Below are 25,278 nucleotides of genomic sequence, written 5' to 3'. Positions count from 1 at the left end.
ACATCATTTTTTTTTTAATAAGTATAGTATTTTATTAACCCAAGACCTATGTTTGCAGTATTTTGGTCTACTCCATGTTCACTAATAGACCTAGTTTTTAATTGTATATAACCACTTATTCAAGCTATTCACGACCTAATAAATGGAGTAAATTTTTGGTCCATGTACTTTGTTTGCCATTAAATCGAAGAGAATTGGGTAAGAAGACGCATGTTTCCATTTTAAATTTATGTCTAAATTGGACCGGTACTTTTTCAATGCTCATGAGTAGAGGTGTAAATGAATTGAGCCTACTCGTGAGCTCGATGAGTCGGCTCGACAAAAGCTCGAACTCGAATTTTTTGAGCATGAGTTTTCTCTCTTTTTTATTTTTTTTTATTTACACAATATATAATAATATAATTGCTGAATCTCATGTTTTGCTAATCGGAAGCCGACATTTAATTTAATATTAAAAAGAAAAAAAGGAAAATTCTTACATAATACGATTGGCATGATGGCGGCATCTTCTATTTTCTATTCTAAGTTGGAAAAAAAATCTAACTACTGTCTTGTGGATTAGGTATTTTCGGACATAATCTTCATGAAGACTTGATGTATGCCGTTTTTGTTCTATATGGGTGGTTTATGACAACGGAAATTGTTAAATGTCATTTTAATTTTATTAATATTATTTTAATTTCGAATCTGATTTTGACTAATTTTTAGCTTGATTTTGGCAAAGTTTGAAATAAGAAAACTGTAGTCCTATGAGTTAGCTTTGTAGTCCAACTTGAATAAGTTAGATTGAATGTCGTGTGACAAAGTTATGCATGAATGAGTCGCATTTTGAATTTTAGATAACTCAAAATATCGATAGGCAGTGTTCACTCATCTAGTGTATATCTTTCGCACCCGTCATCCAATTTTGGTGATTTAAGTTGGATTAAAATAGTAACTCTGAGATGTGCTTTAGGTTTTGCTAAATTTGAACTAAGAAATTGTTAAAATCGTGTTTGAAGTCGAAACGATATTATTAAAACTGAAACACCTTTATCACATGCTTTTATGATAATATCACGATTAGTGTTTTCCATAATTAAAACTAGTCAAAAATCAAATTCATATATAATTTCAATTTTGATATAAAATATTTTAAATTACTTGCAATTTAGCCACAACTTCTTAGAAGTGGCAAACCTCATGAATTCTAAATTGACACCTTTTTCCTTTCACTTTTCCTTTAGTCATCCAATTTTAATTTTTCTCCATTCCATTCAATCATCTCATAACTTTCACCAAACAAGCAACACTCTTATTGGAATCCGATTTGGAAATATAAATAATTACGTACCTATTTTAGTCGAATAATAAATAAGATAAAAATGCATTATTACGTCAAGATATCATCAATTGATAAATATTCAATTTAAAATATTAAAATAAATGATTTAAATTAACAAAATTTAATTAACTGTGCGTACTTCTCTAGCTTAACGATAAAGAGAGCCCTAATTAACAAAAAATCAGTTACAAAAGCCAAATATTCTGGTAAAATTATATATACACAACTCAGTTGAGTAACTCGTTTTTACAAAGTTATACATTGAACTTATATGATGCTTATTTTATTTATTTCGTTGACTTTCTTTATTCAATATCACATACTCTATAATCAAGTAGTAAAAAAATAGTTGTCCGGCTTATGCATTACCGCATGCTTCACTATCAACAATCATCAAATTAAGAATGAAAGGTATGTAAAAACAAATTAACAAAGAGACGTGATAAATGTCGTTTTAACTTAAATAATACCGTCTCGACTTCAAAAGTAATCTTGATCATTTTTGGGACTGAATTTGGCAAAACCTAAAATACATAATTTGTAGTTGTGTAAGTTAGTTTTCTAATCCAACTTGAATCACCAAGATTGGATGTCGGGTGAGAAAGATATGGACAAACCAACGAACACCACCAACATTTTGATGTTATTAGTTCTCTAAAATTCAAAATGTAACTCATTCGATGTATAACTTTGTCACGTGATATCAGATCTAGTTGATTCAAGTTGTCATAGAAAGCTGTTTAAAAGGACTACAATTTTCATTTTCTGAATTTTGCCAAACTCGGAATAGAAAATGGTCAAAATCACATTCGAAATCAAAATGGAATTAATAAAATTGAAACGACATTTAACATTTCAGATGAACAAAATCGCAACCCAACAACAGCTAAAAGATCCTGAATTAGTCCATTAATCACGATATAATAGATTCCTTGCACGCTAATCTGTCTTTATATTGCAATTGACTTGAGGGAGAAAAAGAAAAAAAGTGGCAATTATGTTGAATGATTTGTGCTTGGGGTATTGGAATTCAAAGTCAAAATAAAGAGTAATTTTAAATGGGACCCACCACCATAAAAACCAAAGAGACCCTCTTTGTCAGTACAAGGCAGAGAAAGTTAACTGAAAAAACATATGTGATGGGAAACATAAAAAGATGTCAACATCTTAGAGAGGGACCAAATAATAAATAAAGAACCTTAAATGGTGGTAACATAACTATGTACCTATGGCTGTCTTGGCCCCATTTTTTAAAACGACGCGCATGCAAACCTTCCCTCCTCATCCTCTCTACTGTTACATTGCACTCACACACACACACCCCACTTACCTTAATGGGCCCAACCCTCAAATTTCAACAAAATTCATATATTTTTTTTTTCAATTCCATTCGATTTTTTATTTTTATTTTTATTTTTATGTTTTATAAGAACATTCCATTAGAAATTTGACTCTATAAAACTTCATCATAACCTTAATTTATTAAACTTTAATTAGTAAACAAAATCGATTCGAAATATTTTTCATTCTGAATTCCAAAAGTTCTAACTTCCGATTTTCCATTTTCAAATTTATTTTGAAACGGAACTCATCAAAAAAAAAAAAGAAAAATTATAATATCGATATTATTATGTATTTTCTATTATAGATGACTAAGAAAAACAAAAATTCCCTATTTACCGATTCGGATCCGGAATTTTTTGATTTCGGAACAAGTTCATTTGTTCCAATTTCTGAAATTTTGGTTTTCATATTTAATTTTCGATTTTTCCAAAAATTTTGGAATGAAAATTGAAATTAGTTTTTCACTTGCAAAATATAAAGAAATTCTGAAGGGCTGATTAATCCGTCCGATTCCCACCCCTAGGTCTCTCTCTCGTTTCCGAATCATAAAGGTAAATAACTTAACTCTAGTTAATATTCATGATGAATGGTTGTGTATTCTTACATACATAACTAGAAATGAACAAGGAGAACCAATATAATAGAGTCTAAAAAATTCATACCTTTTGAGTGGCTTCATCAATAATCTGCAAATCGATCAAGCAAATGGAACTTAACTTAGCCAGAATTTCTATCCCCGCCAAAACCCGACTCAAGAAATTCTGTCTGGTTAAGGTGACTCACATCACCCCACGATTTAATGCTCCATTTGCCTTCATCAGACAGGTGAAATACATTGACGGAAGTATTTAAAACCTTCGCAGCACAGCGCCTATGTGGCGAAGCCCTTTTGTGAAGGGCTCTAATCGTACCACCGTGCGAGACTACAACGATTCTCTCACCTGCATTATTTATTCCTCGATTGTTCAGAAATTGAAAAACGGCTGGCGAAAGGTTTCGTGTTAATGTTGTGGATTGAGCAAAAAACTTACCGATGTGTTTCTTTGCAATCTTTTGCAGAGCTGATGTGGAACGCTCGTATAGTTGATTAAAACTCTCTCCACCACCCTGCATGTGTCGGTGGATTATGTGCAAAAAGAAGCAATCGGAACTTAATTGCCACAAAAATTAAAATAAATATATCCATTGTTAAGATGGTTTTCCCACAAATTTAGCTACAAATACTGCATAACCGAACAAGGATTATTTCATGTAACGAAACCACATAGCACTGGGTTTATAATCATTTTGATTGAGTGGATCAAGGATTATTTCATATAGTTTATAAGATAAAAGTAGTTTACAGTAGGATGGATAGCTAATCCTCTGCCTAACTGGATGAATTAACTTTAAACTAAGGAAACACTGTATCTGCAAGACAAATAATTGCGAACCAAATAGCTCTCTTGCACTTAATATACAAATGAAATTCCCTAAAATAGAAAGAACCTTCAAAGGCAAATTTACATTAAACGTAAGGAGATTGGAAGATAGTATAGCAATTTATGAGAAATACATTTTAGAGAGAGAGAGAGAGCATACTGGGATTTCTTGATCGTCTCGGTTAGATAAAAATGCTTGGTAAGCATCTGGATTAACTTTGGCAGCTTCGTGTAACACAGCGCCTTGAAGGTATCCAAGATGTCTTTCACGGAAGGCTGGATCTTTGGTAACCTGATTACATCGACACAGATCATTCAGAATGATCCATTACCACTAACAGCACCCACATACGAAAGGAGTATATATATATATATATAGCATGTCTGTGTGTAACAACATATACATAGCAAGAGAGTGTTGAACATGAAATCCTAGTGGTGTTGCAATGGTTAAATACATTCCCCATCTTTGATTAATGTGATATATAGCAAAAGCTCTCTTCGATGACAACATCCATTAAGAAGTGTTGTAATTTAGACAAAACACAAATGACCTTTCAAACTTAAACAACCAATCAAAGAACTGATAGATTTCATGACCTAAGTAAAATATTTGTGAAAAAGTAAGGTAAGAAATATCATAAAATTATTACGTTACTGCATTTTGAAACGAACATGGTTTCACCAGGTAATCCCCTTTGTTTATGCACTGAATACTAACACCATTCACATGGTTAAATATGGCAATGAACTCCGAAACTCAAAGAAATTGTCTCAATCAAAATTAGCAAAAGATCAGTTTGACCTTTTCCAGGGCTACTGATTGGCTGTAAAAAGAAGTGCTTACGTATCTCCATTGCTTTAGTTCAAAAGGATAAAAGTGATGGCATCCAAAGCTAAAGTTGATCCTGAATTCATACCTCAATTATACCACAGCCTTTTGCTATTGTCTCGGCAGTTTCAGATGCTCGCTTCAGGTCAGATGAATATACTGCAGATATGTTAGGCTCCCTTGAAAGCCGATCAGCCACCTTAATCAAGTAATAAAATATTCAAAATCATGCAATACCTATATTTTAATTATCAAAAAAAAAAAAAAGGTACACCAGAGATTGCAAGAATCATGACATACCGCAACTGCTTGCTGTCTCCCAGCATCGTTTAAGTCCACATCCAAGTGCCCCTACGAAAAATAAATACAATAATTGTAACAAAAGTATCGACGAAATACTATCAACTGGAACGTGAAAATGCTCGTATACCGATTCTTATTTCAGTTTAATTTCTCAGGAAAGTTTATTTGCAATAAAACATTTGAAAAATCCTACAGATTTCTGCATATTTAGTGCACTACAATTCGTAATCCAATTTCAACAACAGGAGTATTTTCAATGAAACTGCAGTTATTTGCTTTGCTTCATCTGTCTACTCTACTGAATGCCGTTTACACAATGACACGAGAAATCTATAGAGAAAGTGCAAGGAAACAACACCTGAATTCTACGATCAGCATTCCATTCCGTTTCACCGTGACGAATTACAATAATCTCCGCATATTTTGGACCATTCTCTGCGGAATCAGCCAAAACAGAAGCCCTGGAGAAATTTCAAAATCAACAACTCTTATTTTGCTTCCGGCGAAACTTTCAAAAAAAGTTTAAAATCATCGATTCCCCAATTTTAGGGAGTCGAGCTATTTCGATCGAACCAAAATCAGAAATTAGCAGGTTACAGAAAACAAAAACAATCATCGTTCCGCGTCTGGAACGATTAATAAATGGAACAAATATGGAAACAAGCATCGTTAACAATCGGAATTGAACAATTTCACTATTTACCGAGATAAATACGGACCTGGAGTTTGAGTCAGCCATGAAACTGGAGGCGATCAACAAGTTTGGGGAGAACGGCTGGTAGATTTTGGGGCTTCTTCTGAAGAACAGCGGTTTCAGGCGACGGAGGATAGTGGGCAGCGGCGGAGGAATGGGGTAATGGTTCGGAGATTTTACGCTACTCAAGCTTAGTGCGTTCATGGCATGAGAATCGAGTGCTTCACAGGTTTGTACGTTGTGCAGTACCGGGATTCTACAATTACGGGCCGGGCCGAGCCATTTTGTGCAGGCCTGTTTGAGGCCTATTATTTTGTCATTTCATTATCAAAATTCATATTGAAAGTCCAAATACAATATTATTTGATTTATCAAAAAAATAAATAAATAATACAAAATTATTAGAGTTGGGCCGGACAAGGTACGAGTTTTGACATTTACCACTTCATCTGGGCCAGGCTAACAGAGTTTCAATTTTTATTCTTATATATAGTCACGTAAACGTTTAAATTCTTTTTTAAAATTATTTACCCTAATGCATATTCATTTTTTTTAATTTTTTTTTTTTAATTTTCGTTTCTCTCTTTCTTTCTTTTTTTTTTAATTTCCTATTTTCAATTTTTTTTTTCTCTAATACGGGTTCATAGCAAATCAAATTTGCCCGCAAGAATCCTAATTCACTCAAATATTTTTGTTATCTCCAATTTTCCAGTCAAATAGTTTGTTACCAACAAACAATATCTAGGCGGCATATTCGTCAATTTTTTTTTTTTTATATTTTTCTACTAATTCTCTAATTTTTCACTTTCGAAACGTCTCATAACTAAAAACGGAGAAATATAATATTTTAATTTGATGGAAAATAACACCACTAAACAAATATATTTGCCCTCATTAATATTTAAAAAAAAATTGATGTGCATTATGAATAACTTACTATGTTTCAAGGGTCCAAATGTTATTAATTTTTTAGAGATGTAAAATACCAAAATTACATTTTAAAAATGCAAAGTAGAATTAGGTCAATGAAAAATTAAACCATGATAAAATTATAAGAACTTGGTAAATGGATTTATCTTGAAAATTAAAAACGTTGAAAAAAATAAGTGGTCTTCATGTGTAGCACGCTTTTAATTGTCACCCGAGAAAGCGCGTTTTGTTGACTTCAATTAAATCTCTGTGTCGGAACGTTCTACTGTCCGACTCAAAATAGAAAGAATGCACAACGCCACCATGGGAATGTTATTACAAATTTATTTATGTATGAAAAAGGATTTAGAATTATTATTGCAATCTAGAAACCAGAACTATTTGCAGTATTTACCATTTAATTTCCAATTAATTACATAAATAATCTTGACAACAATCAAATATTCCCCTCCGTTCCTAGATAATTGTCACTTTTCACTTTTCACAAAGATTAAAAAACTCAATAAATATATCTTGATTTTAGAAAAATCATATAAAAATACCTAAAACAACCTTTAATATTTAATGATTTATAAGAGAAAATTAATGAATAGAGTTTCATTAATAAGGTTAAAACAGGAAAAATGCATTTAATCCAGTATTGGAAATCTAAAGTGACAGATAATATGGAACAAAAATATTTTTAAAAAGAGACAGATATTGTGGAACAGAGGGAGTACTATATAAGAAATAAGGGTAAATTACAACCATCTCCTGAGTTATGATCAAATTACAAAAAACCCTCTTGTTTGGATAATTACATCTACCCCTCAATTATGAATTTTCTTACACCTCCACCATTATGGTGTCAAATTCAACATAATTATCTAGATTCCGTGGAATGTTCTCTACTTTGTACTCGTTTAGTGAAAAAAATACACTTTTGATGCACCACAATCTGATATATACAAGTCAAAAAACACATCTTATGATCATCTTGCTTCAAAATGTGGAACTCAAATGGGATAAAACGGGTATAAAATTGAGAATATTCCATATAATTTAGAAGATTCCTTTAAATTTGAAACCGCAAGGATGGACGTGTAAGAATATTTATAGTTGAGGAGTAGTTATAATTACCCCAAATAAGAGAGGGATTTTCGTAATTTGACCATACCTCAGTGGTGGTGGTTGTAATTTACTCAAGAAATAATTGTTTCTCAAATTTTGAAGTAAGTTATTAGTCAATCAATTTGTTCAAAATGTTCAAAATTCTAACATATTTACTTAGGTATTCATCCACTTAATTTCTTGAATGATTAAAGTAAACCGAATTTAGGTTCTTATCTCTTCAACGAAGGAGAAAAAATACATGTAAACTGATTATTGGATATAGAAATTAAATTGTTCGATTTGATGTGCACATTTTATTGGCATCGACTCCTTCGTCAACTATGTTAGTTCCAATTCACATTTCAAATCACTAAAGTTGGTGTGGAAATCATTTTAGTGGACGAATTTATCGTAGATGTTGTATTCGGTGAAAATGAAATATATCGAATATTATGTTATAATAGTAAGATGTACACACACACACACACACACGATCACACACCCATATTTCTAATGATGAATATTGAACTAAATTACTCGATGCCCACACTGAAGTCGTTTATTAAAAACTCGTTTGAGTTCGATTTGTTAGTATAATATATATTGGCGAATCAGAGTTTGAACACGTAATTTTCGTTCAATAAATTATGAAGTTTGGTTAGAGTTCGAGTATGCACGAATATTCAATCTTCTCGAAATTGATTCGTTTAATTAGATACAAGTCTTCTGTGTTTTTTAACAACTCCTTTTTTGTTAAAATTCTGTTATTTAAAATTTAATGAAGAAAAGAAACGACCAAACCATTTTAATGCTCTTCTTGTTTGCAAAACCAAACTTCTTTGAATATCTTCCTTCAATTTCTTCTTCCGTACACATTCATCAACATTTAATTTTAGGTTTCACAAAATTTTCATATTTTGTGGAAGAAGAATAATAATAATAATAATAATAATAATAATAATAATAATAATAATAATAATAATAATAATAATAATAATAATAATAATAATACTAATAATAATAATAATAATAATAATAATAATAATAATAATAATAATAATAATAATAATAATAATAATAATAATAATATTTCTTTTATTATTATTATTATTATTATTATTATTATTATTATTATTATTATTATTATTATTATTATTATTATTATTATTATTATTATTATTATTATTATTATTATTATTATTATTATTATTATTATTATTATTATTATTATTATTATTATTATTATTATTATTATTATAATTGACAACATGCACCAAACAATGACAGGATAATGCTTTATTTCCTGCCAATAAATAGTGCTCTATTGGCCTGCATACACTTACTATAAATAATCTAGAGGCTAACTCTTTACTCACATCTGCTAATTAATCATTAGCAACTCAGTTAATTTCTTTCTCTTCCTTTGTTCAACAGGTAATTGAGGTTAATTACACCTCACTAATCATCATTACCTTGACAGGAAGAAGAAGAAGAAGAAAAAAAAATGGAGAAAAGGGCTCTCATATTAGCACTTAATCTGCTAATAATTATCCAAATTTCACAATTAATTCCAATTTCAAATGCTCAAACAAAATCAAGAAAGGTGACAATATTAAGCATTGATGGTGGTGGTGTTAGAGGCATCATCCCTGGCACAATCCTCGGCCACCTCGAATCCAAACTCCAGGTAATTAATCGTATATTATTTTTATTCTACGATCGTTCGTATTTTCGTCGATTCGTAACAATATTTTTCAATATAATACAGGAACTAGACGGTCCAAATGCAAGACTTGTTGACTATTTCGATGTAATTGCCGGAACGAGTACGGGTGGTCTTATTACCACGATGCTCGCAGCTCCTGGCCCGGACAATCGTCCTATGTATGCTGCAAATAATATTACAAGCTTCTACTTGGAAAATTGCCCCAAGATTTTCCCCGAGAGCCGGTTCGTCGTTTGTAATATTGATAAAAAAAAAAAAACATTGCGTATTTCGATCAAGAATTATTACGACTATTCTAAAATTGATCAACTAATAATCGTATATTATTTTTTTGAATATGATAGACGGAACAACTTTGTTGGGACACTTACGAATTTATTCGCGGGGCCAAAGTACGACGGGAAGTACCTGAAAACATTGGTAGAGGGGCTATTAGGTAATATCACAGTGAGCCAGGCATTAACCAATGTGGTTATTCCTTCATTTGATATCAAGCGCCTTCAACCTACTATCTTCACCACCAAAGATGTAAGTAAAATATTAATTCATCTTATTATATTACATCAAATTATCTTTATATATATGATCATCTTATCTTAAACCAGACAAATAATTATATATATGATTAATTTTGAAAAAAAAAAAAAAAATCAGGGGAAAGCAAATGCATCCAAGAATGCTTTAATGTCGGATGTCGCCCTTGGTACGTCAGCTGCTCCAACTTATTTCCCGGCTCATTATTTCGAAACGAGGGACCCGCAAGGGAATGTACGAGAGTTCAATCTCATCGATGGTGCCATGGCAGCCAACAATCCTGTACGTATTTGTTTCTAATAACTCAATATCGCTCTTACGTGAAGGGTATTTTAGCCACTTTCTATATTTTTTCCCCCTCATATTTTTGCCAGTAAAATAACACGTGTGTACTAATTGTGGTAAACCGTTATTATTACAGACGCTTGTGGCTATAACGGAAGTATCGAAAGAAATATTGTCGGGGAAATTTGAAGTGGCAGACATGGAGCCAATGGACAGCACCAGAATGCTGGTGCTGTCTTTGGGCTCCGGCGTTGCTAAAATGGCAGAAAAGTACAACGCGAAAGATGCCTCCAAGTGGGGGGTACTTAGCTGGGTATTCTATGACGGTGACTCGCCATTGGTCAATATTTACGGAGATGGTTCCGCTGACATGGTTGATATTCATGTCTCCACCATTTTTCAATCTCGCCGCAACGAGCAGAATTATCTTCGTATTCAGGTGTGACTAATATTATTGTTATTATTATTATTATCTTCGTATTCCGCTGACATGGTTGATATTTATGTTTTTTTTCCCCCTTAATTAATTTATTTATTTTGGACAAAAAAAAAAAAAAAAAAAAAAAAAAGGAGGATAATTTGGCGGGGGATACATCCTCTGTTGATATTGCGACGGTGAAGAATATGCAGACGCTTGTACAGATTGGTCAGAGCTTGCTGAAAAAACCGGTTTCTAGAGTGAATTTGGAAACCGGCAGGCAAGAACCGGTTCAAGGAGAGGGGACTAATGCAGAGGCTCTGGCCCGGTTCGCTAAGCTTCTATCTGATGAAAGAAAGTCCCGCCAAACGAACAATTAAGATTTAAGAGTACTGTTTTTGGAAATAATTATAATTACATTATTACTCTTATTTTTCTTTTATTATTGTGCGTTTCTTTATATATAAATTTATATTTTTCTTTTATTATTGTGCGTGGTTAAACAGAGATAAATGATAATAATTAAAAAAAAAAATCAAATAATAATACTAATTACATAGTCACTTTTTGCTTATATTTGTATGTATAGATAGTCAAAAAATACCACATCTTATTGAAATCCTACCAAACAAGGCCTTAACACATAGGATTCTTCCATAGCACAAAGCTCATGATACTACTGCATCTAGTACCGAATATTTTTTTACCTTCTTCGATTTACAGTCACAAACGCATGTATGTTTGTAAAATATGTATGAATCTATATTACATAATGCGCAACAAACTGTGAAATGATAATAGTCGCTTTCGTTTTCCGACAACTTATTTTTCATGACAACTATTGAGGACAGATAATAAACAGCTTTCTTGGATGTCCGGACTATATGGAGGAAATAATCGAGACTGCTTTAGTATTTTCCTAACCGGTATTCAGACCTAAGTTTGCACACGTTTGGACAAAAAAACCCGGAAAAAAATAAAAACATCATAGTATAGTAAGACAGTGGTGCCGTACAATTAGCACAAAATGTCAAATGAATGGAACCAAATGTTTATAATAACAAAGAATTCCAACGACAGGCTATTCACAGAAACAAGCTTTTCATTCGTCAATTAGCAGATAAATCGGTAGAAAAAACAAGAAACTAAATACAATGCAAGTCGAAGAACACTATAAAATCGAAAGGCAGACATAGATGTATATATGCACACAGTATATAATAATCAAACTTTAATAGATTTCCAAGAAAAAAAAATGGAGTTGGATGGTAATAATATCAGAGATAGCATCGAATTATCGAGAGCCGAAATTACGGAACTGGAAAAGATGAAGGAAAATCTCAAACAGGCTAAAGATGATGCGATGCAGTCATGGTTAGATTCACGACCCTTAATCGACGAGCTTGAAAAAATGCAGGCGGATTTAGCAAGTGTAAAAGAACGAGTTTCCAAAGCAAATTATACAATTTCGGAGATTCAAGCTCAGATAGGAACTACAGAAATGTGCATCAGGTCAACAAAGGAGGAAGAAGACAAATTTCGTATAATGATCAATGACAAAAATCAAGCTATTCACAAAGTGCAACAAGAAATGGAGCAATTGAAATTGAAAACAGATCAAAAGCGGAGAAGAAGATCGAACCTAAAACCTGTGTTGCGGCTCAAGAGACAGAGCCTCCAGGCGTTGAAGCTCACTCACGAAGCCGTACAGCTGGAATCGGAAGCTTTCGCCGCTTCAGCAGCTCGAGCGCTTTGGCACATCAATAATTCGGAGGCTGTTAATGTCATGGTCCAGCTAAGTCGAGGGGAGTACGATTATTTAAGAAGAGATGCTAGCGAACAAACTTCTCTAGCAGAGAGGCGGATTTCGGTATCTGTGGAGGAAAAAGTTGCAGCGGAGAAAAGTCGAGACTCGGCTTTTAGGAGACTGCAGAATCAATATCGCCAAAGGAATATGATGGAGCAAACAATTCGTAACGAAAAGTCAAGAAAGGTAAATACCAGAGTAGGAACTAAATCCAACGACGGAGTGAGTAAGATGAATCAAGAACAGCAATACGTAAATAATAACAACAGAAACTTAGTCAAGAAAAGGAAATCGTCCTTTTTTGTTCGAATGAAGAAGTTTTTAGTCCGAAATCTAACAAAATACTTTAAATGATTGATCATGTTTTCTCTTTCAGACATAATCCCTAAGCTTAGAAGTAATTACTGTGACAAAATTTGGTTCGGGAATGTATTACAACGTCGTCTTGAAATTCATCTAACAAGTAAGAGAATTTTCAGCACGAGTCCAAAAGATATCAGTAACCTGCATTTACAGATAAAGGTGACCGGGAACATCAGTTTGTGTCGAGAATACTCGGAGAAAGGGAAAAAAAAGTGAAAATCAATGAAAGATACCTACCCAAAATGCAACGCTTCTCTACAGGAATATTCTCGAGAAAGCTTTTTTCTCCATGTCGCGCCTATCAGCAATCTGCTAACATTTTAACCATTTAAAACAGCTGACTACATGCGATTGACGAAATTGTACGTGCAAAGTTGGTTCTTACCTTTTTCTTTGCAATAGAGAGCTCTTTCTTTATGCCACCTAAAAAAACGAAAAATAAGCTTTCATTTCTTCCGGTCATGTAGAAGTGTTTAGTTACTAAAATACTAATAAATTGTTAAACAGTTCTAAAAAAATTCTTCAAAAAACTGCAATGTAAATCAGAAGAATTCTTGCAACACAATGTATGGTTCAGAATATAGATGATTTTTATCCTATTAATACAAAAAGACAGCACATGCTTCTTACCATCATCTGGCTGCAATTCTAAAGCTCTCCGAAAACTTTGAACTGCTGAATCTATGTCATTGAGTGCCATATGTACCTGAAGGAATTAAATTTTAACCAACAATTACGCACGACTTTCCCCATAAGAGAAAAAATACAGGGGACACTATTAAAAATCGAGTTGCTGACCTGGCCTTGGCGATAGAAAGCTTTAGCATTATCTTTCCCATCACGAGTTGCACAGTCCGAATCCATCAATGCTCCTCTAAGATCTCCTAATTTCAACTTGCAGACCTGAAGTGAGGAAGCCAAATATTTTATGGCACAACAAAACGAGCAATGCTGAACTACCAGGAAAAAAATAAGTGACGATTAAAGCACTCCACTATGCATAGTTCAGTAAGAAATATCCAAATGGCTTAATAAAACTCTGATCACCTGCTATATAACCATTTATCACGACATAAAATTAACGTAATTACGGAAATCTGCTTAACTACATAATCAGGGTAATTGAACTAGTTGAGTTTTTATTATGCTTTATGCTGGAAAATACAAGTAGATAAATTGATCTTTTCAGGTGTCACGTAATTTCATTATCTTGATCTATTCTAGCGTGCAATCGCATAGTTTAGGGGGAACATATTTTAATATAATAGACAGCACATATTTATCAATACTATGGCTTTGAAAACACAGAAGATTAAGGAGTAATCTAAACTCGGAATAGAGAAACCACAGAAATCAAGCAATTCAGACAGCTACAGATCTCATTAAGAATCCACCAAATTGTTGTCACGGAATCTCACAATCAGTGATTTATATATAGCATAGATTATGAAGTTTGACCATTGACAGCTCATGCGTGCGTGTGTGTGTGTGTGTGTGTGTGTGTGTGTGTGTGTGTGTGAGAGAGAGAGAGAGAGAGAGAGAGAGAGAGAGAGAGAGAGAGAGAGAGAGAGAGAGAGAGCAACTACTTACAGAACTATTTGTAAGGATTTGAGACTTTGTTTTCATCAGAGATGCTGTACAAACATATATATAACACAATTAGGCTAATACAATCATCTTATGCATATTCAGTAATTAAACATTCTTAAATTAGCATTCTGCAGCAGATATGAGATAAACCTGAATCAATGCCTTCCATCTCCCAGCATAAATCCAGATATTTGAGAGCCTTACGATACTTTCTGATAGCCATCTTATAGTCATGCTTCTGTACATGCAAAAATACCAATAGCATTGACAACTTGAAGAAGCTTATAACAACATAAAAGCTGATTCGGTAGTAAAAGAGAAAAATGAAACAAAAAAAAAAACTACCTTGAACCACTCATTTCCAAGGAGTTTGATAAAGTCAACAGCATTAATAATCAACGAGACATCGTCTACTTTAGCATCGAAATCCACTGGCCAATCAGGGTACACGTCACCATCTCCATAGAAGTTAATTGTCCCATCATCTGCTCCCTCGGGAATTTCTCCACAGTCGGCAATGACAACATCGACAGTTGGATAGTACTCCCCCACTGTCGCGACATACTCAATCGAGCGAACGACCCCTAATCCTTTGATAACCTTGCCAAAGACAACGTGCTTTCCATCCAGATGAGTAGCCTGGTTTGTGAGAATGGCAAATTTAGACCCGTTACTATTCGGACCCGAGTTAGCCATTGACAACATCCCTTTCCTCGAGTGTTTCAGCTCAAAATTTTCGTCTTCGAATTTCTCCCCGTAAATGGATTCTCCAGGCACTCCCTCTTCAGCAGATATATCACCTCCTTGCACCATTAAACCTCTGATAATACTATTAAAGTGTGAGCCCTGTATTCAAACATTGAACTAAATCACATTTGTAACAAGTTTATAAGCATTATTATCGAAGGAAGCAATAGATAGAGCTTTCACAGTCTGAAAATTAAATTGTTCCATGCTTTATAAAAAAATTAGAAAAGATGCTGAAAGCTTCAATTGCTAGGGATAACAGAGAATGTAGAGATTAATATTTTACTAATACTCAATTGAAACCATAAAATAAAATAAAAATCAGCAATAACACACTTGATTTTCACTTTCCCTTTCAAATGCGTGAACAGAAATACTGTGGATCACTTTCCTACAACAACTGCTCTGAATGGATGGCTACCTAAAATCGAAATGTAGTCGATATCTTAGAAACAAACCATTCGGATAACTTCTGAAATCCCTAGGTAATATCTGGATTTTTTTGCACAGCAAAAATCACATTCACATTGCCTTTTACTCCAAGGCATAACTTGTATGGAGAAAACTCACGCAAAACGAATCTCCAACCCCAAAAAAAAAAAAAAACAAATAAGTGATTTATATGTTCTAAAAAGAAGCATCAACTGTAAAAAAACATGCACACCATCAAATACAGAAGTAGATATAAAAAAAAAAAAAAAAAAAAAGAAGACCTTGTAATGGAGGGGAACGCCGCTGCGAGGGCTGATGCCCTTCTCTGCGGTACATAGGGCTCTAAAATTCTCGGCGGTTCTCGGCACCACATCGCTGTACAACTCCACCACTATCCTCCCCTCCATTTCTCCGTCAATGCTGATATCCAAATAGCACCGCGGATTCACCATTTTCTCTCCGCCGCCGTTAAAAAAAAAACACCGAACCGACAAAACCTTCCCCACGCTGCCGATGAAGCGCCGCCGCGGCCGAAAGCGAGCGGTAGGATTAACGAAGGCGGAAAAAGGCGAAAAAGAGGAACGAGGTTTTCAGGTGTAGGAGACGAAAAGCAGAAAGGGAAAAGCAAAGGCGAACATTCTTTGTTTGGTAGTATAGCTTTTGCGCAGAATGTAAAACGGAGAGGCGCGGAAATGGGGAAGGTACTCCTCACTGTCAGTCACTGTGTGTACTGTGTGTTTTTGTGTGAGGTACAACCTTGTACAGCTGTACGTACAAACTGTTTTTTTATTTATTATTATATAGGCGGGCTGAAAGGTCACTATCCGTACGCGATCATGGGTTTGTTTGTCACGTAGCCCACAAACAGCATGAAAAGAGTTTTTTGTTTTTATCCACACAAACTTTACATTTATTTCATTTCTCCTTTTTTTTTTTATTATATTAAATGAATATTCAATACTCATAAATTGCAGATTTCAATAAATAATCATAATAAGCCGTTTTTTTTTTTAATAAATAAATACATCATAATTACCTGTATTTTTATCATTTATTAGAAATATGAAAATCGATTTCATCTTAATAACTTAAATTCCACGCTGGCATTTTTTATTTTTATTTTAATTTAATTAACCACTCTACAATTCTTACGAATCTCCCCATCCTGCCCTGTAAGAACAGCAATATTACCCATTTTGACCATAGAGGAAGAAAAATCCCTCATAAATAAAAAGGGGAATTTGCTGTAATTCAAAACTACAGCAGCAGTTTTATTGTCACCCATGAGAGCTTGGTCTGACTGTAGAAGCCCGGAATTATTTGCAAGGCTTTTGAAATAGCTGTTATCGAACTTGGCCGATGTAGAATCGAAGGGAGCTAAATTCGTGTCCGAATTGTCTTGATTCGGACAAATGCCGCGTAAATTGCCCAACAGTGCTGCGTCGAGTAATGGGTCGGGATTTCCGGCCCCGTCAAAGTCGAAAAGCCTTTGCTTAAATGTTGAGCATTGAGCGAAGCCGATTGTGTGGCCACCTGCACAGGGTTTCAATAAGCCTTTACTTGTCAAATTACATTATTGGTTTTTGAATATATATGTATATCTGCATTATGGGATTAGAACAACAAAAGCTTATCGTTCGTCTTTGAATTTTAAACCCCGAGAAAGTAGGACAGAGGTAAATCAGTTTGGTTTAAGAGATAAAAAGGAGTTTCGAAAACCTGCAATACTCATTTTCAATACTCTTTCCGTTTCAAAAATAAGTGCCACCAACAAAAAAGGGTGTTTCTTCATTGATCAAGAATGTCGATTTTCGGGATGTATGATGATCGTCCAATAAGAAGGCCGAAAAAAATTCCAATATTAATTGTCACTTCAGAATTTGAAGGCAAAATATTTTTTTTACCAATTTTGCCCTTTTATCGTTGATTGTTCTTTGTACAACTAAATTATGTTTCTTCAAGGTTTGTAAAGGGCAATTTGGGGATTCTCCATTAAAAAGGAGGCTGTTTATTAGGTTTCTTAATATGTATGAGTACAATTTATTTTGAAACGGAGGGAGCACATGATTAAATTATTTTACTAAGTTCAAAGAATTAAATAATTCATAATCAATACCTGAAAGAGCTACCATATCTTTGACATCGAGCCCCTTCGAGATGAACTTTGCAGTAATATTTTCCAAGGGCTCGAAAGGTGAAGGGAGGTCTGTGTTTGCCGAAGCCTCGCTTGCTGTTAAGCCATCTCTACGACCCAATGACACAGGCCAAAAGGGCCCACCACTCTAATGACATTGAAACAGAAGTAATAATCAAGGAAAGAAAAAAAAAACGAGACTTCAAAAAAACTTTCGAGCAGTTAGATTTTTTTATACCAGAAATACAGCATCCCTTGTAGCAAGAGTCAATATATCAGTACAAGAGACAGTGGATGGGCAAGCTTTCTCGAGGTTTTGTTTTATTGCATCGATCACTTCAAACCCGCGAACTGAATTTCGATTCGGAAATGCATTCTTCTCTCCCGTGAAGTTGCTGCTATCATCAAGTAAGATAGATCCTTCACAACCCTACATGCGCAAAAGATAGAAAATCTATACATGAGATAAGTACACGAGCCTGTAACAAGCCAAATTGATCTATTAAAAAAAAATTGGTCAGTTAAAGGAAACGCAATTTTTTCGTTTTGTTTCAATATTTTTCTGGTCGTAAGAAAATCTCAACATCAAAGAACCATATGGGGATGATTTAGTTACATTAACGAAACAGTCATGGAAATGAAGGCGCAAAAGGGAGGCAGCAATTCTTGTTTCATTAGCTATGGCGGACCAAACTCCGTATCTGATAATTTTTGACAGGTTAGGGCAACTATTATCGTAAAATTTGTAATCAAGTTGACTGCTCCCAAACGCGAGCAGAGACAGAAGGCAAATAAGAGGAATAACGAAACGTGTAGAAGCGTTCCTATTCATATTTTCAAAGGAATTAGGAAATGCCAAATTTTAGTGGATAGTATTTAACAAGCAGCAATAGCTGCAATTTATAGGAGGATCAACTTAAGATGTATGTCCCTTTCAATTAAGTTTGGCGAAATTCCACGAACTCGATGAGTTATAAAATTATCAAGTGACATATAAAATATGGTAAAAGCAAGTCACGAGTAGTGGCTTACAGGAAAGACTCGCATTGACTAACTATATCTCTTGAAAAATTACAAAAAAGAGTGATTCGTGATATTTGATGACTCCAGTGAGTCGAGGTGAAAAGAAGGGACCTAGTCATTTCATCGAAAATAAAACACACAGACACACATTGAAACGTACTGGATTATAATCCTCTATGTATTATACTGTAGTGAGTTTCAGAAATCTAATTAACAGTCTTTTAATTAAGACACTCGTGATTAGATTAAAGAATGTTAATCATTAGAGTCGATCTAACTGAGTTTCAAGCGATGGAAACACAACAGTGAATCAATCGACACAGATAAAATGCGAAATACTGAACTTGGTAAATAATTGAAACCAACATTTTTTTTTCTGCCACACCACACAACACAGATGATAATTCAGGAGATTAAGCCCCACTCAGTTGACCTTGATAAAAAAGTTCATCGTAGCTAAACTCCTACCCAAAACACAAACTGCTTGTAAAAAGCTAATAATATCGAATAAAAAAATAAAAAAAAAATTAAAAAAGGTCGACACACTATCACTAGTTGAACACAGTGCATAATGATGTCAGCCATTTGCAGACATAAGTCAACCAGGCGGCGGCGGCGGCGATACAGGGACAGTGAATTTGGTATAAAATTTCGAAACAAAAGCCACCAAGTGGAGCATTTGGCACCAACTCAGTGAAAACAAAACGGATTTTGATTTATTATAAAAAAAAAACGTGGGAAAATTTGAAAAAGGTAAGGGAAGTGGAGACGTACCGGAAATTCGAACACCACCACCCGCGGTTGATAGCTACCGTTTCAATTGGAGCTGGGGAGTAAGTGACAGACATCTCCAACTTTCTGGAAATTTGGGGATAATTTCGTTCTTCATTCATTAGGGTTTTGGGAGAACAAAAACCCAAACGAGGAGCGAATTTTCAGGAATCGGGGGAATATTTTTTCAAATTGTAATTGGGCCGCTCAAACTTTTTTAAGATAAAATCATGGCCCAAATTAAATTTATTATGAAGCTTATAGAACACAAATATCATTAGTATTTAGGGTCAAATTACAACTAGCCCTGATGTATGGTCAAATTACGATAAAACCCCTCATGTTTGGGTAATTTGACCGTAGTTGAGGGTGATATTTGTAATTATCGTAATATACCCTATTTATAATTAGTTTATTTTTAAAAATTCATTATTTTCTCATATTCATCTTCTTCAACACAAGAAAATAGTACCCACACAGATGTAGAGGGGAAAATCTGTCCCCTTGAAAACTGCCTACAGTGTATATCATGTACAAAAACAACAAAGCAGAAAAAAAAGAAAAAAAAAACTAAGTAGTCTAAAAACTCACCTTACACCAGCACACACACTACTACACACAGTAAATTAAAAAAAAAAAAAAAAACTTGTTTCAGAAACAATTCCTATGCATCAACTTGATTTCATTCAGCAAGCTGGTGAAAGATCAACGTATAAATAATATACACTATTTGTACATTTTTTTTTTCAAACTCAGAGCAGCAAATTTTGCAGCTTGTTTGTTCTTTCTCCAAGGGGTTATACAAAGCCTATTATATCTACACCTAAATCCCCCACCCCTACTCCACCCATATATATAAATATGCGTTTTCATGTGTTCTTCATTCTAACCAGATAACTTTCCGAGAGCTTCCGTGGGGATAAAAAGAGGAAGTGGAGCCACTGCTAAATGGGGTATCTGAAGATGGCATCGTTGGATATTCTTACCGGAGTAAAAGAATCGTGCGTGAATCTGTTACGCCACATATATCCCATAGTTAAAAAAAAATGCCAACTTTTTTCGAATTTCCCAAACACGACAAACCAAATTTTCGTGAGAGAAATTCTTACTTGTTACTAAGTTTCCCCTTCCTCATCTGTGTGTCAAATGGAACCGACAATTGGTCTACTTTTTGCCTCGGCCGCTCCCTCGAAAGCTGCAAATTGTCCTGTTGTGAATTATTGTTGTGAATTATTGCATAAATCACAATTATCATTATAAACATAAGGAGCTTTTTGCATTTCAAAAAACTAACAGGAGAGTGAAATGTAAATTACCGTGTTTTTTGTCTCTTTAGTGTTGTTGCTCAAGAATGGATGATCTAGTAACTGGCTGGCGGTTGGCCTTTCAGCTGGATTTCTACGAAAGCAGCATTGCAAGAAATCTTTGCCCTCTGCCGACATTATTTGTGGTATCGGTGGAGTCTCCTTTAGAACCTTGAATAATGCTGCCGCCTAAAAAAGAATTGATATGTATATATTATATTTGTGAATTATAAAGTGAAATGCTAAATCATGAGAATGAGCACATTGAACCAAATATGTGGTGCTTGCATACCCCTTCATATTCGCTCCAAGGAGGCTTTCCGTTCATCATTTCGATTATTGTACAACCCAAACTCCATATATCAACTGCTAAAGCAACATCTGAGCTGGCATCTGTTTGCATTGCGGATTGCAAGAGCTACAACGAGTTAAGAGGGTGTTAGCATATTTGAGCAACGATTGAATTATTAAGAAAAGATAAAAAAACAGAAAAAGGTTTGATGTTGCAGTATCTTTGTACCTCTGGAGCCATCCAATATGGACTCCCCTTCAATGACAGATTTGCCGTTTGCCCGTTCAGCTGTAAAGACAAAATTACACATTCAAATTCACGTAGCAGAAGTGTACAAATGTTGAAATAATCTTTAAAACATTATATCAACTAGAAAATTGGGAAGATTTATGGGGGGGAAAGCGAAAAAGAAGAGCTGCTTTCTTTGCAAGTAGCAAGAATTTCTTTAAGTTGCCTTAATTTTTCAAGATCAAAATCACAATTGACAAAGAATAAAATGGTCTATAGCATATATCAAAGTCAGTAGTCAATACTCTGTATTCGAATATATTTGAATTTAGCATTTTCAATATTTGGTGAAATGAGTGAGATCCAAAAATGATATGACAAATTCCAGATTAAAAGGCGAAATTTAAAAACACAAGCAAGCTTATAAGGGTAGACAGAGCATCATATTTGGTGAATCATAACTCACATGTTTTGCCATCCCGAAATCAGCAAGCTTGACAACCCCATATGCATCAACCAGTAGATTAGCGCCTTTGATATCCCTAGAAAACAATTGACACTAAACCAGTAAGAACGAAAAATCCAAGTAAAAGTTTAATTTCATGTTCTGATTTCTTAAATTTCGAACGGCAAACAATTCCAGATATATATCAGTTCTGCAGCTACAGCCACTAATCTACACTTTTTTGTTATTGCTTTCTTTTTATTACCATCATTCAAAATTATAAGCTTACCTCTTGAATTTATTTTTCCAATGGAGGATATTTCTGCCTCTGAATAAACATAAGACATATGGATTATTACCTGTGTATGGTTTTTTTACTATGCAAATAAGCCAATCCACAGAGAATATGACGAGTAAAATTGCGAACAACAGCTTCTGTAATAGCTCCACAATGGTCTTGGATGAATCTATTGATTGAACCAGGATGGACATATTCCAGGTATATGTAGAACTTGTCGCCGACCTGTTTCAACATAAAGTGAGAATCTGACTGCAGCAGCAGAAAAGCAATAGTTTCAATCCATCTTCGTGAATAAACTTTACTTACTATTTCACTACCAAAATACTGCACGATATTCGGATGCTTTAGATGGCTAAGAACTTTAATTTCCTGAAAAGAATAAAAAAATAAGTGCAAATCATGCATTAAAGGGGGGGAAAAAAAAAAAAAAAAAACCAATACCAAAAGTTTGAATCATGAGATGCAAATAAAGTAGAAGAAAACCTGCTCCAATTGCCGCATACACTCTGCAGATTTCGAATCATCAGGTAAAATCTCGACTTCTTTCATGGCACATAATGCTCCAGTCTCTCTATTGACAAGAACAAGCATTCATTCGTCAATAGTGCACGTAACTTTTCGCAGGTTGAAAGTTTATATTTAGCCATGCATACCTGTTGGAAGCTACATAAACACTTCCAAACGTCCCCCTCCCAATGAGCTTTCCTTTCTGCCATTGAGATTTAATGGGCATCAATTCAATTTTATTCCCAACAGGGGAAATCGGAGAGGGCAGTGAAGGAATGTTAGCTCCTGTAAATTCATGTCTAACTGTGAGCTGTGAAGGTAACGAAGCTCCTGAAAATTCGGATTTACATCTGACAGGGGATATTGGAGTGGGCGGTGAAGAAGAAACGGCAGCCCCTGGAGGAAGAGGTAAGGGATGTACAGAGGCCTGAACATTACTTTCCCACCGTGTTAACGGTGAGGCCGGCTTGTGAGTACTAATTCTTGGACTCTGAAGAGGAGAACTATCAACACTAGATGCAACTTTCTCGTAAGGCGTTTGGTAAGAGAAACCTAGGCCTACATTCCCATCTGAATGTGGCATCTCCGGTGCTGACCAAACTTGGAAAACTCCGGGTGGGGTCAGGTAGTGAGATGCCCACATATCACTCCTTGGGGGAGACACAACAAGGCTTGAATAAGGACTGGTCGGAGCGCTGATGGGAATGTTGAAGTTGTACCCGTCCGAGGATTTTTGTTTCTGATTGTGCCGTGACTTCCTAGATTGCCGATTTTCCGAATTCTCTGTATTTGTTCTTGAATCTTGGCGTACTAATCTGCTGAAACATGTGAATGAAGGGAAACGTAACAGTGAATTAATATTATGCCACACAGAGTTGTAATGATGAATGCTTGGACAAGCTTTGCATCAACATAATATAATTGCATGCAAGAATTTAAAAACGTTTTGGCTCAAAGAAAAAAAGTTCATCAGGTTTCGCACACGCATTTCATCGAACACGTAGAAGTCATTCCACAACAAATGATAATTTCCATTATTTACAGGCTACCTTTTAACTCCGTCAATCTCCGATGACTCCTTTTCCTTTTCTCTTTCCCTCTCCTTGTCATCGGATCCTCTCGTTATCTGAATAGCGTCTGGAGACGGAAGGGGCACGCTGCAGGAGCTGGAGGAGGCGAATTTGGGGTCGCGCTGCAGCAGCACGTGCAATTCCGGCAGCGGCAGCGGCTGAGGCGACGGCGACGTGGACGCCAATGCTGACCTGGCGGGCATATTCTGCAAATGGTCGGGGGACCGCCACATCTCGACGTCGTTCTCTGTCACCTGCCGCAATTTCCTGGCGCGGCTGAGGAGGCGGTTCCGCCGCGAGGAGAAGAAGCCTGGCTTCGCGGGGTAGCTGCTGGCTCCGGCGGAACCACCGCCGCCGATGACGCTGTCGTCGTTGGATTGCGACTTCGACGTAGAAGTAAACGCGCCCTGCCACCAATGCATGGTTTTTATAGGTGCCGATCACAAAATCAAACGGTTTGTTTTTATTTTTTTTTTTAATTTTTTTTTTTACAATGTTGGATTAATAGTGATTTTACATAATTAGCACGGTGGCCGGGAGGAATAGTTTACCGGCCAAATGAATTTCCTGTTTCCGTCGGAATTGAGGAAATAGGAATTTCATATGGCCGATAATGAAGAAGAAAACCCCACCGGGGGTGGTGGTGGGGGTGGGGCCGTTGTAATTTTCTCCAAAAAATGTTAACGCTGCAGAAACGCGGTTTACAGCATACGTAAAACAATATATATATATATATATATATATATATATATATATATATATATATATATATATATATATATATATATATATATGTTTTTTTTTCTTTTTCTTTTTCTGTTTTCTATTTTTTGGTCAGAAATTAATAAGAGAATTTGAAGGAAGAAAATATTCTTTGTTAAGGTCAACATCTAATTTCACTTTTATTATTTTTTGGGGTGTATATATATATATTTGTTAAATAAATATATAATAATAAAACCTACTCATAAATCTAGTAACTAATAAATTACATTATTTGAATGGGAAATAATAATTATAATGATATGCCTATTGGCCCAGCCCAATAGCCCACATTTACTGGACCACAGGCCCAACTTAATAGTTATTTCTACAGAGGCCCAATCAAACCCAAATAAGGTTGGACCCGATAAATTGTCTCGACCCAATCAATAAAGTATAAATAGAACTTAAATTCATTGAATGAAGGTACTTTATATTTATTCAATCAATTCCTCTTTTGGAATTCTCTCTACAATTACCAACAATCTTCACGTCTGACTTGAGCGTCGGAGGGGTTTCCGCCGGATCAACCCCCGGCTTAGATTACGTGTTTTCTGTTCGCAGGATCCTAGAGTAAATTAAAGTTCTCAGGACTATCT

General features: G+C 34.9%; 6 protein-coding genes across 13 annotated transcripts; 2 read left to right on the top strand and 4 right to left on the bottom strand.

The window, feature by feature from the left end:
* Positions 1-2,037: 2,037 nt before the first annotated feature.
* On the bottom strand, positions 2,038-6,254 carry LOC105972724 (Phosphoglycerate mutase family protein). 2 transcript variants are annotated; one of them, XM_088821608.1, is made up of 8 exons: positions 5,944-6,229; positions 5,583-5,685; positions 5,222-5,272; positions 5,010-5,120; positions 4,250-4,381; positions 3,700-3,775; positions 3,331-3,609; positions 2,038-2,446 (listed from the first exon to the last, which is right to left on the bottom strand). In XM_088821608.1, the coding sequence occupies exons 1-7, from the start codon at positions 6,120-6,122 to the stop codon at positions 3,386-3,388; spliced, it is 876 nt and encodes a 291-aa protein (XP_088677734.1). In that variant the 5' UTR covers positions 6,123-6,229; the 3' UTR covers positions 2,038-2,446; positions 3,331-3,385. The 2 variants fall into 2 exon arrangements, with proteins under 2 accessions (XP_088677734.1, XP_012853160.2); XM_012997706.2 differs by lacking the exon at positions 2,038-2,446 and having other exon boundaries at positions 3,204-3,609; positions 5,944-6,254.
* Positions 6,255-9,281: 3,027 nt separating this feature from the next.
* Positions 9,282-11,475, top strand: LOC105975564 (patatin-like protein 3). The gene is made up of 6 exons (XM_013000768.2): positions 9,282-9,627; positions 9,709-9,890; positions 10,011-10,194; positions 10,321-10,482; positions 10,622-10,924; positions 11,056-11,475. Exons 1-6 carry the CDS (start codon positions 9,445-9,447, stop codon positions 11,281-11,283), a joined length of 1,242 nt encoding a protein of 413 aa, XP_012856222.2. The 5' UTR covers positions 9,282-9,444; the 3' UTR covers positions 11,284-11,475.
* Positions 11,476-12,042: 567 nt separating this feature from the next.
* On the top strand, positions 12,043-13,064 carry LOC148768303 (uncharacterized). Its single transcript, XM_088821607.1, has one exon. It carries the CDS (start codon positions 12,108-12,110, stop codon positions 13,062-13,064), a length of 957 nt encoding a protein of 318 aa, XP_088677733.1. The 5' UTR covers positions 12,043-12,107.
* On the bottom strand, positions 12,984-16,704 carry LOC105972708 (peptidyl-prolyl cis-trans isomerase CYP40). Its single transcript, XM_012997691.2, has 9 exons — positions 16,124-16,704; positions 15,009-15,509; positions 14,814-14,901; positions 14,664-14,707; positions 13,872-13,976; positions 13,704-13,779; positions 13,459-13,496; positions 13,311-13,382; positions 12,984-13,214 (listed from the first exon to the last, which is right to left on the bottom strand). Exons 1-8 carry the CDS (start codon positions 16,292-16,294, stop codon positions 13,329-13,331), a joined length of 1,077 nt encoding a protein of 358 aa, XP_012853145.2. The 5' UTR covers positions 16,295-16,704; the 3' UTR covers positions 12,984-13,214; positions 13,311-13,328.
* A 106-nt stretch (positions 16,705-16,810) lies between these two features.
* LOC105972718 (peroxidase 10) lies at positions 16,811-19,726 on the bottom strand. The gene is made up of 4 exons (XM_012997699.2): positions 18,593-19,726; positions 18,215-18,406; positions 17,959-18,124; positions 16,811-17,375 (listed from the first exon to the last, which is right to left on the bottom strand). The coding sequence occupies exons 1-4, from the start codon at positions 18,806-18,808 to the stop codon at positions 16,969-16,971; spliced, it is 981 nt and encodes a 326-aa protein (XP_012853153.2). The 5' UTR covers positions 18,809-19,726; the 3' UTR covers positions 16,811-16,968.
* Positions 19,727-20,181: 455 nt separating this feature from the next.
* LOC105972686 (mitogen-activated protein kinase kinase kinase 5) lies at positions 20,182-24,651 on the bottom strand. Of its 7 annotated transcripts, none has more exons than XM_012997679.2 (11): positions 23,897-24,651; positions 22,994-23,665; positions 22,824-22,911; positions 22,647-22,709; positions 22,399-22,562; positions 22,061-22,136; positions 21,595-21,654; positions 21,367-21,492; positions 21,087-21,263; positions 20,880-20,977; positions 20,182-20,781 (listed from the first exon to the last, which is right to left on the bottom strand). In XM_012997679.2, the coding sequence occupies exons 1-11, from the start codon at positions 24,337-24,339 to the stop codon at positions 20,715-20,717; spliced, it is 2,034 nt and encodes a 677-aa protein (XP_012853133.1). In that variant the 5' UTR covers positions 24,340-24,651; the 3' UTR covers positions 20,182-20,714. The 7 variants fall into 7 exon arrangements, with proteins under 7 accessions (XP_012853133.1, XP_088677728.1, XP_088677730.1 ...); XM_088821602.1 differs by having other exon boundaries at positions 22,994-23,662; positions 23,897-24,649; XM_088821604.1 differs by having other exon boundaries at positions 20,880-20,965; positions 22,994-23,662; positions 23,897-24,645.
* Positions 24,652-25,278: the final 627 nt, after the last annotated feature.

The sequence above is a fragment of the Erythranthe guttata genome, chromosome 8 (genome assembly GCF_056151865.1).
Source record: "Erythranthe guttata isolate IM_541 chromosome 8, IM_541, whole genome shotgun sequence".
NCBI lineage: Eukaryota > Viridiplantae > Streptophyta > Magnoliopsida > Lamiales > Phrymaceae > Erythranthe > Erythranthe guttata.
This window is presented reverse-complemented; position numbering and strand designations above follow the sequence as displayed.

Bases quoted from the DNA above. Each gene is read 5' to 3' on its own strand.
- LOC105972724 (XM_012997706.2), bottom strand. From the start codon at position 6,122: ATGAACGCACTAAGCTTGAGTAGCGTAAAATCTCCGAACCATTACCCC. The intron at 5,686-5,943 runs GTCCGTATTTAT...AAATTTCTCCAG, and splicing joins ATGGCTGACTCAAACTCCAG to GGCTTCTGTTTTGGCTGATT. The intron at 5,273-5,582 runs GTGTTGTTTCCT...TATTTTTCGTAG, and splicing joins ATGCTGATCGTAGAATTCAG to GGGCACTTGGATGTGGACTT.
- LOC105975564 (XM_013000768.2), top strand. From the start codon at position 9,445: ATGGAGAAAAGGGCTCTCATATTAGCACTTAATCTGCTAATAATTATC. The intron at 9,891-10,010 runs GTTCGTCGTTTG...TGAATATGATAG, and splicing joins AAGATTTTCCCCGAGAGCCG to ACGGAACAACTTTGTTGGGA. The intron at 10,925-11,055 runs GTGTGACTAATA...AAAAAAAAAAAG, and splicing joins AGAATTATCTTCGTATTCAG to GAGGATAATTTGGCGGGGGA.
- LOC148768303 (XM_088821607.1), top strand. From the start codon at position 12,108: ATGCACACAGTATATAATAATCAAACTTTAATAGATTTCCAAGAAAAA.
- LOC105972708 (XM_012997691.2), bottom strand. From the start codon at position 16,294: ATGGTGAATCCGCGGTGCTATTTGGATATCAGCATTGACGGAGAAATG. The intron at 14,708-14,813 runs GTTTATCTCATA...ATGTTTGTACAG, and splicing joins GATGGAAGGCATTGATTCAG to CATCTCTGATGAAAACAAAG. The intron at 13,383-13,458 runs GTAAGAACCAAC...AAATGTTAGCAG, and splicing joins TCTCTATTGCAAAGAAAAAG to ATTGCTGATAGGCGCGACAT.
- LOC105972718 (XM_012997699.2), bottom strand. From the start codon at position 18,808: ATGAATAGGAACGCTTCTACACGTTTCGTTATTCCTCTTATTTGCCTT. The intron at 18,407-18,592 runs GTAACTAAATCA...TTGCGCATGTAG, and splicing joins TCCATGACTGTTTCGTTAAT to GGTTGTGAAGGATCTATCTT. The intron at 18,125-18,214 runs GTATAAAAAAAT...CAATGTCATTAG, and splicing joins CAAGGGATGCTGTATTTCTG to AGTGGTGGGCCCTTTTGGCC.
- LOC105972686 (XM_012997664.2), bottom strand. From the start codon at position 24,339: ATGCATTGGTGGCAGGGCGCGTTTACTTCTACGTCGAAGTCGCAATCC. The intron at 22,710-22,823 runs GTTTTCTTCTAC...TATTCTTTTCAG, and splicing joins GTATGCGGCAATTGGAGCAG to GAAATTAAAGTTCTTAGCCA. The intron at 20,978-21,086 runs GTAATTTACATT...AATTCACAACAG, and splicing joins CTAAAGAGACAAAAAACACG to GACAATTTGCAGCTTTCGAG.